At 36.8% G+C, this 17,271-nt stretch overlaps 1 protein-coding gene across 1 annotated transcript in view; it reads right to left on the bottom strand.

Annotated features, from left to right (window-relative positions):
* P5CDh1 (delta-1-Pyrroline-5-carboxylate dehydrogenase 1) overlaps window positions 1-10,485 on the bottom strand; it is a 183,244-nt gene extending 172,759 nt beyond the window's left edge. The window contains exon 1 of the mRNA XM_081740093.1: window positions 10,270-10,485. Within this exon, the coding sequence (XP_081596219.1) occupies window positions 10,270-10,313 (44 nt within the window). The 5' untranslated portion in view covers window positions 10,314-10,485. The remainder of the gene's footprint in view (window positions 1-10,269) is intronic.
* Window positions 10,486-17,271: the final 6,786 nt, after the last annotated feature.

Here is a 17,271-nt window from a genome sequence, read left to right on the forward strand (position 1 = left end):
TTTTTTTCTAAATAACCTATAAAGATTTATGATTTATTGGCTGAGTACTTTTGAAACATCAATGATTTTTATTAAAACACTCTCGGCACATAAAAGGATTCTTGGAGCACTTGTCACATACTGTCTTCCCCTACTTAGCAAATTTTCTCCCTGTCGAGTCAGATTTTCCACGTCTTCCATATATTTTGTAGCAATGAACACAGCGTCCTTGTTTCTTTTTTCCATTATCCCCTACTTTGTCTACAAATAATGAGTTTATAGTTTTTCTTCCTTGTTGCACAGGTGAAGAAAGGTCTTGTGCTGGAGGTAGTTGTCCTGATAATAGACCTAGAATTATACGTTCCCGGAACTCGTTTATATGTAGGTTATCGAGATGGATGGATACGCTCAGATAGACATTCACGAGCGACGTTTCCCATATCAATTCTAGAATCACTTTCTTATACTATTTTGTAGTCTTTCGTAGAGATTTGCCATACGCAGCTAACTGATCACAATAAAGAACTTGCCATTATTGTAATCAACAATTGCAGTAGGCTTTCTAATTTCTAATCCACGTTTTTCCGTCACAGTTACTTCTTCAGCAGAATGAGCTGTAGATAACACTAATACATCTATACTATCTTTCCACTTCAAAACCGTCACACCTTCCTGGGTTTCCTTACCCACAATATCACCCTTCTTCAGTTTCTCTTGAACAACATCGGGTGGCAAATATTTACGGTTATACCTAATTGTACCGATTAGGTGTGTATTATTGTCAATTGCAAGGTAAGCAAGAGGAACACTAGTGTAATAATTGTCGGTGTATAGTCGCCGTCCTTCACCAAAAAGATCTTTTACAAAATCGAAAACAATTGTTTCAGGAACTGACATGTTATTGGACGTATTTATATTTCTAACATACAGCGAAATGTTCCACGTATAGCCCTTGCTGGCACACACTTTGAAAAGTTTCACACCATATTTATTATTTTTTGAAGGAATGTACTGCCTAAACAAGTCTTCCTCGCCATGGTATCATCGTTTCGTCAACACAAATTTTTTCTCCTGGTGTATATATTTCCTGGAATCGTGAACTTAGCTTTTCAATGATGTCCCTAATTTTGTGTAACCTATCATTGGAACAGCACGTGAATTGTCTGCGAAGTGCCACAGTCGTAGGAGTAATTCGAATCTGTTTCTACTCATTACTCGTCGAGGAAGAGGAAAATCATACAAAGCACTAGTGCTCCAGTAGTCGGACAATTTGAAATTAATTTGATACAAACAAAACAGGCAAAATATGCTAAAAATAATACAAACTTTTGCGTGTATGAAATCGAATACACGTGGCGTACAAGGTAAAATTTCAACCCTGCGCCGCGTGCGTAAGAAAGCATACACATACAAAAAACGTCAACAATGAGCTTACCGTTCATTGTTTTGAATTTGTATATATAATTACTAAGCCCATCCACCCTAACAGACCAAGGAATTTTTTAATTTCTTCACTGGTGGTAGGCTCCCAATTGTGAAGTCTAGAATGCGGGCTCACATCACTGTCCAACATAACTTGTGTTGCACAAAGGTTTGTTTGATCGACCATTACTTGTATTATGTCATCATTTATGAAGAACTGAAAAAATCTCGAGGTTCACCTAATGATAACGTTGCCGCCAAATCTGGATCTATTCCCGCTCTTCCATTGAATTGAATATTGGGTTGCTTACCCCTTGGAATATCCCAGAATAAGTTACTGAAATCACGGCGAGTGTTCTGAGAAGTATCCGCTTGTTGGACTGTAGCTTCTTCCTCATTATTATCACTGTCTTGATGATCACCACAAGGCGATTGACTCGAAGATGATGTGATTTCTAGCCTCTGGTTGTAGGAAGTTGAACAGTCATCACAATCCTCGCTTGGAAGATACTCAGGGTCCTGATCAGAATCGTAATTTAGATCCTCACCACTCATATCACTCAATTCTTCATCGTCGTGAAGGTAAAGTCTAATCTGGTCCTCATCCATTTCTCACAGGAAATATAGAACAATAATATTCACGACTCACAACAAAATTGCAGCATTCACATAGCATTCAGTTGTTTTTATCACTGTTGCAAAGCCATGTCATAAATAGTTTTCATTGTTGGAAAATAATAAATCTTTCTATAATAGCCTAATTGTCAGAGTTGGATTTTTTAAAACTTTTTTTTTTTTTTTTGTGTGTGTGTGTGTGACAAAGCACAGGGATTGGGTGCAGACAACATTTATTTCACCACAATTTGAAATTAATTTGATACAAACAAAACAGGCAAAATATGCTAAAAATAATACAAACTTTTGCGTGTATGAAATCGAATACACGTGGCGTACAAGGTAAAATTTCAACCCTGCGCCGCGTGCGTAAGAAAGCATACACATACAAAAAACGTCAACAATGAGCTTACCGTTCATTGTTTTGAAATGTTATGTATATATAATTACTTTACATTTGGTCTGAAAGAAGAAAATCGTATTGGCCCAGAAGAGGTATATTTTCAGTAACACAATGGCAGTCAATGTGCTAGAGACCTTCTCCTCATCCGCAACCTGAGGACGCACCATGCCGTGGTGACAGGAACCCACGTTACACGAAAAAAAAAAATAATAATAATAAATAAATAAATAAATAAAAATAAAAAAAATAAACTGAAGGTAGCTACTACGTTTCAAACTGTGTTCAACCGTTGCCCCGTGATGCGATCACAAGCAACAGGCAACATCACTGTCAATGTGAAGAAAGGTATAGAAAATCCTTCTCCCCTAAAAACGGAAATTTTCAAAAATACTGGAATGTGTGTCCACTTATTGATTTTGAGTTTAAAGTCCCTTTCAGCAGCGAGACGATATGAGACGGGACCTACTGATTAACGTGGAATCCAAACCACATGAGCTCCCTCCGGAAATCGAACCTCCCGCGCCAACCGCTTAGCCACGAAAGAAATCTTATGTCCTCTTATTTATGATAAGGAGTTTATATATCGAGTTTCATTTCCGTAATTTGACATAATTGTGAGATACTCAATTTTTTGCACAATTTTCACCCTCCGCTCCCCGTTCTCTTTACAATACGCATTTTAGGGATGTACCAATATATCGGTATTGGTGATATCGGCAACTTTTGGGAGTATCGGTATCGGCAAATGGACACATGTTCCAACCGATACATTTTACGAACTACAGTATTTTCAATTTGTTTAATATTAAGAGTGACATTTATATTTCATCAATTTCTTTGTACATGTGTACGCCTTGATTTTCACTACTCGTACTCAACTGATATTTTTCGTCACTCCGTATTAAAATAATGGTGAAGAAAAGCCAAAGGTCCTCAGTCAGGATCACGGGCACCCGAAGAAAATTTTCTAGGGAGAACCCATTCCATGGCTGCTATATTACATTTTAGTGAGCGGGGGGAAGGACCCTGCCCTCCCCTTCGGGCGCCCATGGTCAGGATAGCAGACCTCTCATTTGAGTCCCAAACGAGAAAATGCTATGGAAGAAACACTTAACACGCTCACTTTGTCTTATTTTCTCCTACTTAGTGGTTAAAGACAATTAATTCTAAAGCTAATAAACAGTTTTATCATTTTCGACTTTGCTTGAACACTTTTTTTTTTTTTTTTTTTTTTTTTTTTTTTAATGGTATACACAGCAACACCTGTTTCACCACGTATAATTTTGTAAAACTTTGTAATGGTAGTATCCGTTTGCATTATATGTATGCAGGAGCGGCGATTAGAGGGCAGGAGGGGGCAGTTTCCCCACTTTTTTGAAGTAACCCCTTAATGTATATAGTTTCATTTGGAAATGTAAAGTTTTCGTACGTATTACTGGTTCATAGAAAAAATGGGCCATATAACATTTGCCGTGAGTACGTACTGGTTATTTGTCTTCCCGTGGAGTTCCGAAAGCTACATGAATTGCATTTTAATTGCCACCGAAAATGGTCAAAAAAATTAACCTTTAATTCCAGCGTACTTTCATTTCTTCTTACAAGATCTCGATATTAGTCAGCCACTTTGAAACTAATTGAGAGAACATTTCCCAAAACAAGAAAAGTCTTTCACAAGTTATTCTTTAATTTCACAAAAATCGATAATTATTATAATGTTCTTTCTTCTTTCTAATCACGGCATAACCGTGGGACGTAAAACTTAAAGATTTCATTTCTTTCTAATCAGGGTTGGCAAAAGACAGGGTTTTTATTGAAGAAAAAAACAAAAAACCAGGTTTTTTGTTTAAACCAGTTTTTTTTTTTTTTTTGGTTTAAACCAGGTTTTTTTGGTTTAAATAATTTACTCTATGTATTTATATTAAATATGGACAGAAATTAGTTTGTTTCGCCTTGGTGTTATTACGCAACAGCAAGGTTATGCTGGAAGGGGTCACATGAGCTTAAAGCGGAATCCAAACAGCTTTTCGGCTTACACCCAAGAGAAATTGTCCATTTAGACACGAAACCGGGACTAATTGGTCACAAATGCTATTGCCAACTTACTCATGAAGGACTCCTGATAAAAAATACGTTGTACTGATCTTTACATAGGACTACTTCTTAATATAATTGTCAAGAGTCATTTCAAAGGGACAAAAAGATAAACAGTTACACAAGTAAAAACATTATACAGAATTATATATAAATCGGGAAACTCCCGCCTTAGCCATTGGGAAAATCCTGTTATTACTTTAAATGTATTTGTATGTAAAATTTTAAGGTCAACGTATCATAATCACTACGCTAAAACTGAGGTATTAAATTATAAATTTGGTATGTAGAAATCATTCAATAAAATTGAAACCAAGTCAAATCCAAGCTCATGTTGGAAGCTGATAAATTTGGCAATTTCTATCAACATATTTAAGCAACTTTGGCTTCTTTATAAAACAGGCATTCATTAAAGTAGAAATACATAATTTGGTTTCATTTAGTATGTTTAGGCTTAACATCCTTATGAAATACCAAGGTTATCACGGAGAAGACTTTCGCTTAGAGGGACACCTCGAATCGCTACTTGGTTTCACTTGAAAGATGGGTTGTGGTTCGACCAAGAATTAAACACAGGATCCCTTGATTAAAAGGTGAAAAGTAGATAAACGTAATGCGGATGGTTTGATATGTGGAAACGTCACCATGAAGTTCACATGATTTAAAGCATTTTTCGTTCTTTTTAAACCAGTTGTTTAAAAAAAAAAAAAAAAACAGCTGGTTTAAACCAGCCAACCCTGTTTCTAATAGTAAGGAATATTGATTAAAAAGAGAGTAATAAGAATCAACTTCTACCTTATTCATTGTTTTGCCTACAGCATTTATGAGATTCCGCAGTTACAACTTGGTGGTGAAAGAAAAGGTTTCTTTCTTACTAGCAGACACAACAATGCCCTTTTCGCAGACGTAGCAAAGCCCTTTTCGTTGGCTTTTTTCTTTGAACAGAAAACAAGAAACAGTTGAGAATGCTGGAAGAACATTGTCAGAACGAACTTAAAAAGAATTAATCTTTTCGAAATTTTTATGAAATTGTATATTAAATGTATTTGATTAAATCCAATAGATAATACATTTTACATAATTGGAACCTGCGTATTAGGGAATCGGTTGAATTAGCTATGAGCTGTCACTTTTTATTACCGTATATATATACTAAAAATCCAGATATAACCAGTGGTCACCGATTACTACTTGTTAACAAAATGTTCACAATCCTCATAGGTATTGATCAATACCAATATCATCTGTCTATGACTTACGGTTCCCGATATACGGCTACTTAAATCTTCCGAAATCGGAACTTCTTAAGCCAATATCTGGGAAACCGTGGCAAGTTGGCCAGTGGCCACCGGTTACTATCTAGTACCAAAATGTTCACCATCCTCTTAGGTATTGATCAACGCCAATACCATCTCTCTATGACTTACGGTTCCCAAGATATGCCTTCTTAACTCTCCCGAAATCGGAACTTTTTTGGCCAATATCTTGGGAATGGTAAGTCATAGAGAGATGATATTGGTGTTTATCAATACCTAAGAGGATGGTGAACATTTTGGTACCAAATAGTGACCGGTGACCACTAACTGGCCATTGGCCAAATCACGCAATTTTCCAGACAGAATTTTAAGATGTTCATGAGTAAGGAATCAACTCTTCGTTGTTTAAGAGTACAAAGGGCTAGTACCTACTTCCGTTGCTCTTGTCAATTTACTTAATAAAATGAAATACGATATATGGTACTTTAACTGAAAAAAATAGTATCCTATAAATTATACAACCTTTCGTCAAACAGTGTTAGAGACAATCAGGAACACTAACATTGATACACAAATATTCAGATCATGTCTTGCCCCTCCCACACACACACTTTTAACGTCTAATTGCAGCCACTGTATATATGTAATAGAGACTAGTCAATGCCGCCACTGTATATATGTAACAGAGACTAGTAAATGCAATGTAACTGTTAAAGTACATTAACACGCTAAATATCGATCACTGACTCTTAGAATTAAGTTTACACTATAAGCATTTGCTGCTTTTTAATTCATTTTACGTGAACTCGATTAAATTTAAAGGAAATATATTATTTGTGTGGTACCTAATACGAAATTCTCCTTTTTCGTCTTTGTATGTCAAATTTTGGCCTTATATCTAATATACCCTATTACAATGTTGATCATTTCATTATTCTGAAAATTCCTAATAATATAGAAGAAATGTGTCCAAAAGTATTGGTATCGGTATCAGGTTTCGGTGAAAAAGTGGTATCGGTACACAGGGCCGGCGGAAGGGGAAAATATCACCCGGGCAAAGAATCCATATGGCGCCCCCTACAACCCATTGGTATTACTGAATTTAAATTTGCTATGCTACCTTACAGATAGCTGCTTTTAAAGGATAACTCCTTGAACTCTATAACTATAACTATAAGAATCAATTATCAAACTGAGTAAGATCTTAACTTTTGTCAGTTAAATACACAGAGTAAGTTTTGGTTAACGATATACGAAACTATTATTTACACATGAGCATGCAAAATATTCTACGTCACTGATTAGAATTTTACAGAACGATTCCAGAAACAACGATTTATATAAAATTAAGATTGATGATGCGATACAGCATTTATTTACACATATATACATAAACAACCTTGTTAACTGCCAAAGAGAAGGCCAAGTGACCGTCATATCTTTATTCATGTGACTCCCCAGTATTCCTGCCGTTGAAAAGCGGAAAGTCCGGGGATTGAACCCAGGAGCACGTAGACATCAGTCCAACGCTTTAACCTCTAGACTATTGAGGCCCTCTACTTAATTAATAGATGAATGGTTGAAAAACAGCTAAAGTTGGTTAATACACATCTAACGAGTAAAAGTCTTATCGCTTTGGTACATGTATCAAGCATCAGTGTTGGTATAGAATGTAATTATTGCTAGTTATATCAATGGGGAACGAACTTTCTTTGAGCCTGAAGTACGCCGCCTATCTGAGAGGCCGCCACCCTACCCACCCCAGCCTGCTAAGACGCTACGTGTGTAAACACCTCTTCTCTATTAAACGTAATAAAACGAAAATACGTTACGTAATGTAGGCCTACTTACCTGTACTGCAAGGTGACCAGAATTTTTACTTGTAAAAACGGGACACATACGAATCGGCGACACCGGAGGGGGGGGGGGATAAACATGTGACTTCCAGATTGTATTTTGGGACTTCACAGTGTTTTCAATTTACAAAATACACAAGTAAGAATGATAACACAGCGTCTTTAACTTAAATACTACCCAACAATACTTTTAACTACTTGAACACTCAGAAATCGAACTCAATTCCCACTTCAACCACAGAACACTCAATTCTCATTTGAACATTCAGAAGTTTCAGACACGGCTCAACCTTCCCAATGAGTTTTGGTATGGAAGAGTGTAGAATTTGCATTGACCATTTATATTTTGAATAATTATTACGGGACATCTGTCATTTTTGTTTAAAAACGGGATATTTAGGCGTCCCGTTTGAGAATCAGATAAAAACGGGACAACGGTTGGATAAAAGGGACTGTCCCGGCTAAAACGGGACGTCTGGTCACCTTGCTGTACTGTGTTGTTATCTTCTGGAATATTTGTCGATTTCTTGCTGGTTTCCTCATTCTCTGGTTCTACGTTTTCACTTTCATTAATGGCTGTTTCAGGAGTATGAAAGAATTTCTTTAATGCTGCTGCCTGTTTCTCATTTCCAGCCGCTAATTGTGCTCTTCTTTTTCTGTATACATTTCCAGAAGGCTTTTTTTTTCGACATGTTGATAAAGAACACATTAACGCCATGATTCTACTACTAAGAGTCGAAATTCAGGAGACAAAAGAAGAACACGCACAGCATGAAGCCTGCACTACATGTACATGACTTCTGATTTATAATTTTCTTTCACGACACATTTGACAGTACAAACAGGACTAATTTCTTTTTGGTTGCCGATAACTCAATATTGATTGTGTGTATTGTTAGAGCGGCCGACATAGCTTTGTCACAAGGAGTGCAATTGTCGGCACCGCGGCGGTTGTAAGTGTCAGAGCGTGTTATTGTTGCTCAAAACTCCCAACTCTCAACAATAGCCTTTAGCTTTGTCAGCGGAGATCTTTTTATAGACAAATAAGGTGAAGGGATAAAGGTATTTCCTTTATAGGAGATTCAAGAAGAAACCGGGGTTGTTATAAAGAGTGAGGCCTATGGCATGAGGTAGTAACCAATGTTGGTACGCAATTTATGAAAAAGTTAATTTTTAGTTCACCGTTTACAATAATATAAATTTAGCAAGGATTTTGGCGCCCCCCACACTCCCCTAAAATTTGGCGCCCCGGGCGGTTGCCCGGCCCTTCCGCCGGTACTGTCGGTACATCCCTAAATCACACGTAAAAGTCCGATCGAGGTACATGATAATTACATCTAAAAACTAATTTAGTACTGTTTAGCTGTTTCCCCGTGATGCGATCACAAACAAGATTGTTTTTTATTTTAATATAATAGATTATAATTAAACATTGTTACAGCGAATTTAATCGAGCACAAACAAAAATTTGTTATGCGTGATTATCAAACTTTTTTCAGTGCTAGGGCCTATTCTGATCTTATGTTGTTCTTTTGATAAAGACATAGCTATTTAACGCCAACTCTGAAACCAGGTATGTACTAAGAAACACGATTGAAGAAAGTGATTATAATCACACTAAGTTTATTATTTCAATCCAAGTTTTGACGTATATTTGGAAGGTGGGTTTTCACACACTGGGAATTTTTGAGCTGGGGAAAATTCCAACAGCCTTGTATCATCTGTATACATTAGCGCAAAAGCTGACGACAGCTACTTGCGGCATAACAAGCGTAGTCGTATCAAGCTTATTTGCATACAACAATCTGACACTAATGTCTTTGTAACAAGTTAATCTGCACAGAGAAATATAAATCTACATCCCAAAAATGATTAAGATACAGAGAGTCGATTTACTAAAGAAAAGAAGAGATATAGTATACATGAAGCTGCATCAGTTCCCGCAAGGAGCAGGACGCTCATACTTTTAGGGATTATTCATCGAGTATGTACGAACTTACAAAGGGGGTAACAAAGCGACTTGTATTTACTTACCGACTGATACGAAAATAGAAGAACATACCTGTACTTTATATATGCATGTGTAGTGCCCTTGTACTTTATCTATGACTATGTGTGTGTGGGGAAGGGGGAATTTAACGCATATCGCATTTCTTGTGCACATGGATACTTCTTACTATTGCACTACGTAGAAAATTTATGGTATTTCATGTAGAAGTGGTAATAGAACACAGAAGAAACGCAGATCAGGGGGTTCTCAAGTATACTATTACCAAATGAAGTATGTATGCAATGACTACATACATGGATCCTCCGTACAATAAATCTGCACCATATATTCACAATAACAAGCGCGCGAGATGAATTTTAATATTGAATAACTTGGAAAATGTACTCAATTTCTGACATTTTCTCACATGGTGATTTCATTATAAGGAAAACCCATTATAAAACCATCTTTGGTTAATAAATTCTGAATGATTATTTTAGCAATAAAATGCTAATTTATCTAGTATGCTTATTTGCCTCGCTTGAAGATAACATAGGGACCCCAGATAGCAGATATCTCTGACCTTCAGTCGAGTTAACTCGATATTTATATATAGAACACCAACGAATTCCTTACGTTCTCTGATAAATTTCTTACCTTTGAACGCTTGTAATCAGCGCCTGTCCTCCGATTTTCAACATTTTCGATTAAAGTTCAATTTGATATCACTTAATGAAGGATATCTTCTTATGTTCTTTTCACTTCTTCTCCCCCTCCAACTAAAGATCGCGAAAGCACATTCTCTGACGTTGAGCATCCCACCCAGTACCAGAATCATATATTTTTATTTCAATAATATTTTGGTACTGTTTGTCTTCATAATTTACATCGTTATATAAAATTTCTACATACTTTGAGGGAAGTACAATTCTGCAACACCTAACTTCTCTGTTTCATAATTATTCCTTCGTTTAGCCACTCAAATAAATTTTCCCAAACGAGGAACATTTTTTTCTACAACACAATGAATTTTATTCCGTAAACAAATTGCGTCAACGCCACTCGAAAATTTCGTTTTAGTTTTCAATAATAGGCGTATCAGTTATAATTGCTTTTCTGAAATTTGTTGTATTACGCTCCGCAAAATTTGCGAAGACTAATACGGAATGAGACCCACAACAGTGTGCATATAGATCATTCGTATCGGGGGGAGGGTAATATTAAGCACAAACGGACACATCACAGAACTATGAAGGATCAAAATGAGTCAATGCCCTTCCACATCAATACATACAAGTGATTATATAACAATTATAATAACAAGAATTTTATTAAATCTATCAACTTACAAGTAGACCTCACCACTTCGCCGTTGCGTTAGCAAAAGGAAACAACTACTGTCCTAGAGTAGGGTTGAATATAAGATATTGACAAAAATTTTAGCTGCTAATGAGCACTAGAAATATGGGAAAACGAAATAGAAACAGGAATGTGGGAAAGCCAAGTACAATACAATTTGATAGTTGCAAGACCGATATTTTTTCGAAATACATGGAGGAACAATAGTTATGACTTCAACTATGTAAATCGAGTTAGGAGGGATGTTTTTATGGCATTCCAGATCACGGCCGCCATCTTGAAATCCGCCATATTGGATCGACGTCAACTTTTTCAAATGGAAAGAGGGCCATGTGAGGTATCAAACAACAATGATTTTTTCCACCCAATCTCATACACTAATTAGTTTGTCCATATCTGGAACGGTTTACAACTTACAGGTCTTTCAATGTGGAAAAAATTCGTTGTAACAGATAACTATAGTGACAATGAATATAGCTCCAGAGATAGCATTCTTACTGGACAAAATTACGGCAATGCAGGAAATGAAAGTCCTCAGCATTCATAAAATGGTCAAGACAGAATTTTGCAGAGTATAATGAGCACCTAATGAAAAATGAAGCATCAGAAATATCACAAAAGTTAATGCCGGAAATATTGAAAGCGTGCTTCTTCGGCACTTCGAACCATTTGATCAGCTCATCAATATATACTGATTTACAAAATGCTTATTGAATCATTCCTGTGAAGCGAGGAGACTGAAATTGATTGTACACAATGGAATGCAGAGTGACAATAGTATCTCTGTCATGCAGTTTTGAATGGAAATATTCGTCCTTTATTGCATAATCACATATAGTACGCCAATGTTTTGTATTGTCTAAAAAAATACATTCAAAGGTTGAAATATGCCGGTGGTACCTTTTGGAATTTGTTACACTTCCACTAATTTCCCAGGTGGAACTATTGTACTTCGCACCTCCTTATTATTAAATAATTCTCAGGTATCCAGCATAAGTGAATTCCTGCTCCCTGTATTCGACCAATAGCAATTCACATACCGTTCCGCTTCCACACTAGCTTCTTGATTGTTTATCTCATGATGTGCCACCTCTAGAATATTCAGATTGTATTCCATTTCGAATTCCAAGTCTTAATCCGCTAGGAATCTAATTATGTCATCTGCGATTACTCTTTCCTGTTCTGATATATTTGTTGCATTGTGCTTGAACCGTAATGTCTGTAACTGCTGCAGGAGGTACATAGCAATGTTTTCCTTATTTAACGCCATGGTGTGTCGTTTTTTAGACTATAATTGTTGCTTGCACACACTCTCCCTAGCACACACACACGCACGCACCTCACAGAATTACAGGCTTAATGCAATAAACGAAATAACTATTTCTCAAGCACTTCCAAGTTCACGGGTAGAACTCAAAGTGAGAATAATATATTTTCTGCACTTGTCTCCTTACAAAGAGTTTGTCGCTGTAGAATGGTACACGATGCACGTAAGCTTCTACATTATACCGTAGCTACTACGACCAGGAATGCCATTGACAACCCATATTGCTATTCTCTTCATCGTGCTGCCCCAACTGCTTATAGTTTCAGTTTGAATCTACAAACGCACACACGCAGTGGCGAGATCAGAACCACTTTATGAATGCTGAGGACTTTCATTTTTTGCATTGCCGTAATTTTGTCCAGTAAGAATGCTATCTCTGGAGCTATATTCATTGTCACTATAGTTATCTGTTACAACGAATTTTTTCCACATTGAAAGACCTGTAAGTTGTAAACCGTTCCAGATATGGACAAACTAATTAGTGTATGAGATTGGGTGGAAAAAATCATTGTTGTTTGATACCTCACATGGCCCTCTTTCCATTTGAAAAAGTTGACGTCGATCCAATATGGCGGATTTCAAGATGGCGGCCGTGATCTGGAATGCCATAAGAACATCCCACCTAACTCGATTTACATAGTTGAAGTCATAACTATTGCTCCTCCATGTATTTCGAAAAAATATCGGTCTTGCAACTATCAAATTATATTGTACTTCGCTTTCCCACATTCCTGTTTCTATTTCGTTTTCCCATATTTCTAGTGCTCATTAGCAGCTAAAATTTTTGTCAATGTCTTATATTCAACCCTACTCTAGGACAGTAGTTGTTTCCTTTTGCTAACGCAACGGCGAAGTGGTGAGGTCTACTTGTTAGCAACAATAAATAAACTAGCCCTTTCAGTCACAAAAAATTACCCCTTGGTTAAAAAAAAAATGTAACGTACGTATTGTGTTCACTCAGACCCGTGCTGGCCCACCGGGACACCGGGACGTGTCCCGGTGCGCCCTCCGAAATATCACAGTATAAATAAAGGTACAAGTTTTTAGTAATAAATTCTTACACTTTTATTGGTAAAGAACCCGTGAAATGTGCAGTGCGCCCTTTTCATTAGGCGCCCTTCCGAGACCACATCAAAGATGAACGATTTTATTTACTCTTCTGTATAGCACAGTTCTGTACAATAAATACACACAATTACTGTTGGCGAAGAACCCGTGAAAGGTACAGTGCGCCCTTTACATAAGGCGCCCTACACAACATCACATTATAGATAAGTGGTTTTAGTTAACCTGTATACGAGCTTTGTATAATAAATTCAAATACTGACTGGTAGTACAGAACCTGTGAAGAATACAAGGCGCCCTTTACATAAGATGCCCTGCGAAAATCACTTTTTTTTAATTTTATTTTTCTGTATTTCAGTTTTGTATTATGAATTCATACAGTTATATATCTATAAAACGAAACAATGTGATACATCAAGAATAGTTCGGATAGTGAAACGTACGATGCATTTATGTAATACTACACTGACACTAATCTCTAATTTACGATTTTTACGGCATCGAAGCTTTCACAGTCTTAATATGCATCCATATATCCGAGCATATTGATTGTTCCTGTGTGTTTTAAAGCAGTGTTCGGATAATCACTACCTGTTGTATTTCTGAAATATAGCTGTATTAATTTCCGTAAAATGTTGTCTTCCTGTCACCACTTCACGGCGCGTCCTCAGGTTGTGGATCGAGGAGAAGGCCTCTGGGATATAGAGGTTAGCTGCGAATATACTGAGTAAGCAGTTGCGGACAGACAAGGGGTGATCCTCCAGCTTGAGAATTTGGTGTGAGGCTAACAAACTCATCCTGTAAAAAAAAAAAGGATTGTTCAGATAAGTTCGCAGAATCCTCTGATTTAGAACTGATAACTTGGCACGAACTCAGCAAAGTAAAATCGACATGAGATCTGGAACATGAAATATAAGAAATCCCTATAGGACAGGGGCGTTAATATTTGTAAAAAAATGAGTTTAGAAATAGAGGTTGGATCTAGTGGGATATCAGGAAGTTAGATGAGAAGGAAAGGAAATGGAGGAGTCAAGTCGGAAATTTTACGTGCTTTTACGGGGAACAAATTAAAAATTACCAACTAGAAACAGGGCTTTCCGTTCACAAACGAATACCTAATATCAGCAATTACATAGGTTGAATTTGTTAACGATAGATTTTCTTTTACTTCTCTTAAGGGTTGGTGGTGTAATATTATTGTTTTAAATGTTCCTGCCCCAACAGAAAATAAGAATGGCGATAAAAAGAATACAGTTTTTACGAAAGAATAGAACGGGTATTTGATCATCTCCTGCAATACCATATGAAAATTCTGTAAGGTGGTTTCAATGCGAAGATAGGATGAGAAGGTATTTTCAAACCGATTATAGGGAATAAATGTTTGCATAAGAAAGGTTGTGACAACGCGTTAGACTCGTGAACTGTGCAATATCCAGAAACCTTATCGTGAAGATTACAAAATTCCAACATCCCGACATTCATAAATATACTTGGATTTCATCAAATGGAAATCACATATTCAAACTGATCATGTTTTAGGAGACAGAAAAAACAGTCTAGCACAACTGATGTTCGGTCGTTCAGAGGAGTTGATTATGATAATAAGAGAGACTATCGTTGAATACGGGAAATATTCAATATCTGAAAACGGAGCAGTTTAATTTAAAGAAATTAGAGGAGAGTCGGGTGAGAGGGGAGCCAGATTGAAGTGTCGAATAGATTCTCGGTTTTAGAAGGTTCGGAGTGCACTAGTGTTGAAGATACTTGGTTGAAATGAGAGATAACATTAAAATTTCAGCAAAAGAAATATTGGGACACGCAGAAATACGTAGGAACAAACCATGGTTCAACCAGGAATGTACTAAAGTAGCAGAGAAGAGAAAACAGGAGAAACAGCGTTGGCTACAAAATCCGAACGAAATAGCCTGTGTGAAGTTGGCCCCCCAAAAGTTTGGGCTACACGAGATCTTTATTGGGCCAGAAAGTACTTCATTTGGGCTGTTTGGGCTAGCAACTTTTAGCGTTTGGGCTACTCTGGAAACAAAGCTACAGCCTTACAAAGTTTGAGGGGCCAACTTCACGTTAGCCCCCCAAGTGTTTGGGCCGGACGAGATTTTTATTGGGCTGGGTAGTTCTTCGTTTGGGCTGATTGGCTAAGCAACTTTTAGCGTTTGGGCTATTATAGTTTCCGAAATATGGGCTATTAAACTTTTTGAAAAGTGATTTTCCTGCTTCTTATGTCGGGGCCAACTTCACTAATATGACATTTCTGACAAATATGTTTACTAGAATTGGCAGTACTTTGTGTCGACTAGCAGTTTAGGAAGTTTCAAGATTTGGGCTGTATTCGAAACAGAATTACAGCTTCACAAAATTTGGGGGGCCAACTTCACGTTAGCTCCCAAGTGTTTGGGCCAGACGAGATTTTTATTGGGCTGGGTAGTACTTCGTTTGGGCTGATTGGGTCAGCAACTTTTAGCGTTTGGGCTATTATAGTTTCCGAAATATGGGCTTTTTGAAAAGTGGTTTTCCTGCTTTTTTTGTCGGGGCTAACTTCACTAATATGACGTATCTGACAAATACGTTTACTAGAATTGTCAGTACTATGTGTCGACTAGCAGTTTTGAAAGTTTCTAAGATTTGGGCTGTTTTCGAAACAGAAGTAGCGCTTCACAAAGTTTGGGGGGCCAACTTCACATTAGCACCCAAATGATTGGGCCAGCCGAGATTTTTATTGGGCTGGGTAGTACTTCGTTTGGGCTGATTGGGTCAGCAACTTTTAGCGTTTGGGCTATTATAGTTTCCGAAATATGGGCTATTAAACTTTTTGAAAAGTGATTTTCCTGCTTCTTTTGTCAGGGTTATCTTCACTAATGTGATATTTCTGACAAATACTTTTACTAATTAGTGCAATTTCTCTCTCTCTCTCTCTCTCTTTTTTTTTTTTTTTTTAGTTCTTTAATTGTTATTTATATTGGAGATTATACTTGTGCCAATTAATTTGAGATAGATAAGATACCAGTTACTATATACTCAAATATACGATGTTTTCTTCGTCTTCATGTAATACAATTTGGAATTCTTTTTCATAAGATTTTGTCTAATGCTGCCCAATATGCATATATCCAGATTTTAGTATTTCATTATACGAAATCCGGATTTCGGCTTTCGTCATTTCATTATCCGAAATTCTAATTTCGGTTTCTGACATTTTATTATCGGAAATTCGGATTTCGGTTTCAGTTGAAATTCTAAATCCGGATTTTGTGAATCTGAATTTTTGACAGCGTTAATTTTGTGTAAGTAGTTATTGACTTTAATCCCTTAAATTTATTTTACTGGAAAACAATTACTGTCTTAATAAACTGTAAAAGCAATAACTTTACAATTGTTTGGTTATATACGGTAATCTGACCTATGAATAAGACACTGGTGAAAATTATATATACTAGGGATGGCCAAAATTTTCCGGAATCCGGATTCCGGAAATTTTGTTTTCCGGAATCGGAAAATTTACTTTCCGGAATTCGGAAAAAATCCGGAATTCGGAAAAATTCCGGAATTCGGAAAAATTCCGGAATTCAGAAAAATTCCGGAATTCGGAAAAATTCCGGAATTCGGAAAAATTCCGGATTTCGGAAAAATTCCGGAATTCGGAAAAATTCCGGATTTCGGAAAAATTCCGGAATTCGGAAAAATTCCGGATTTCGGAAAAATTCCGACATTCGGAAAAAATCCGGAATTTAGAAAAATTCCGGAATTCGGAAAAATTCCGGAATTCAGAAAAATTCCGGATTTCGGAAAAATTCCGGATTTCGGAAAAATTCCGACATTCGGAAAAATTCCGGATTTCGGAAAAATTCCGACATTCGGAAAAAATCCGGAATTTAGAAAAATTCCGGAATTCG

Source organism: Thermobia domestica, chromosome 15 (assembly GCF_964235325.1).
Source record: "Thermobia domestica chromosome 15, izTheDome1.hap1.1, whole genome shotgun sequence".
NCBI classification, from domain to species: domain Eukaryota; kingdom Metazoa; phylum Arthropoda; class Insecta; order Zygentoma; family Lepismatidae; genus Thermobia; species Thermobia domestica.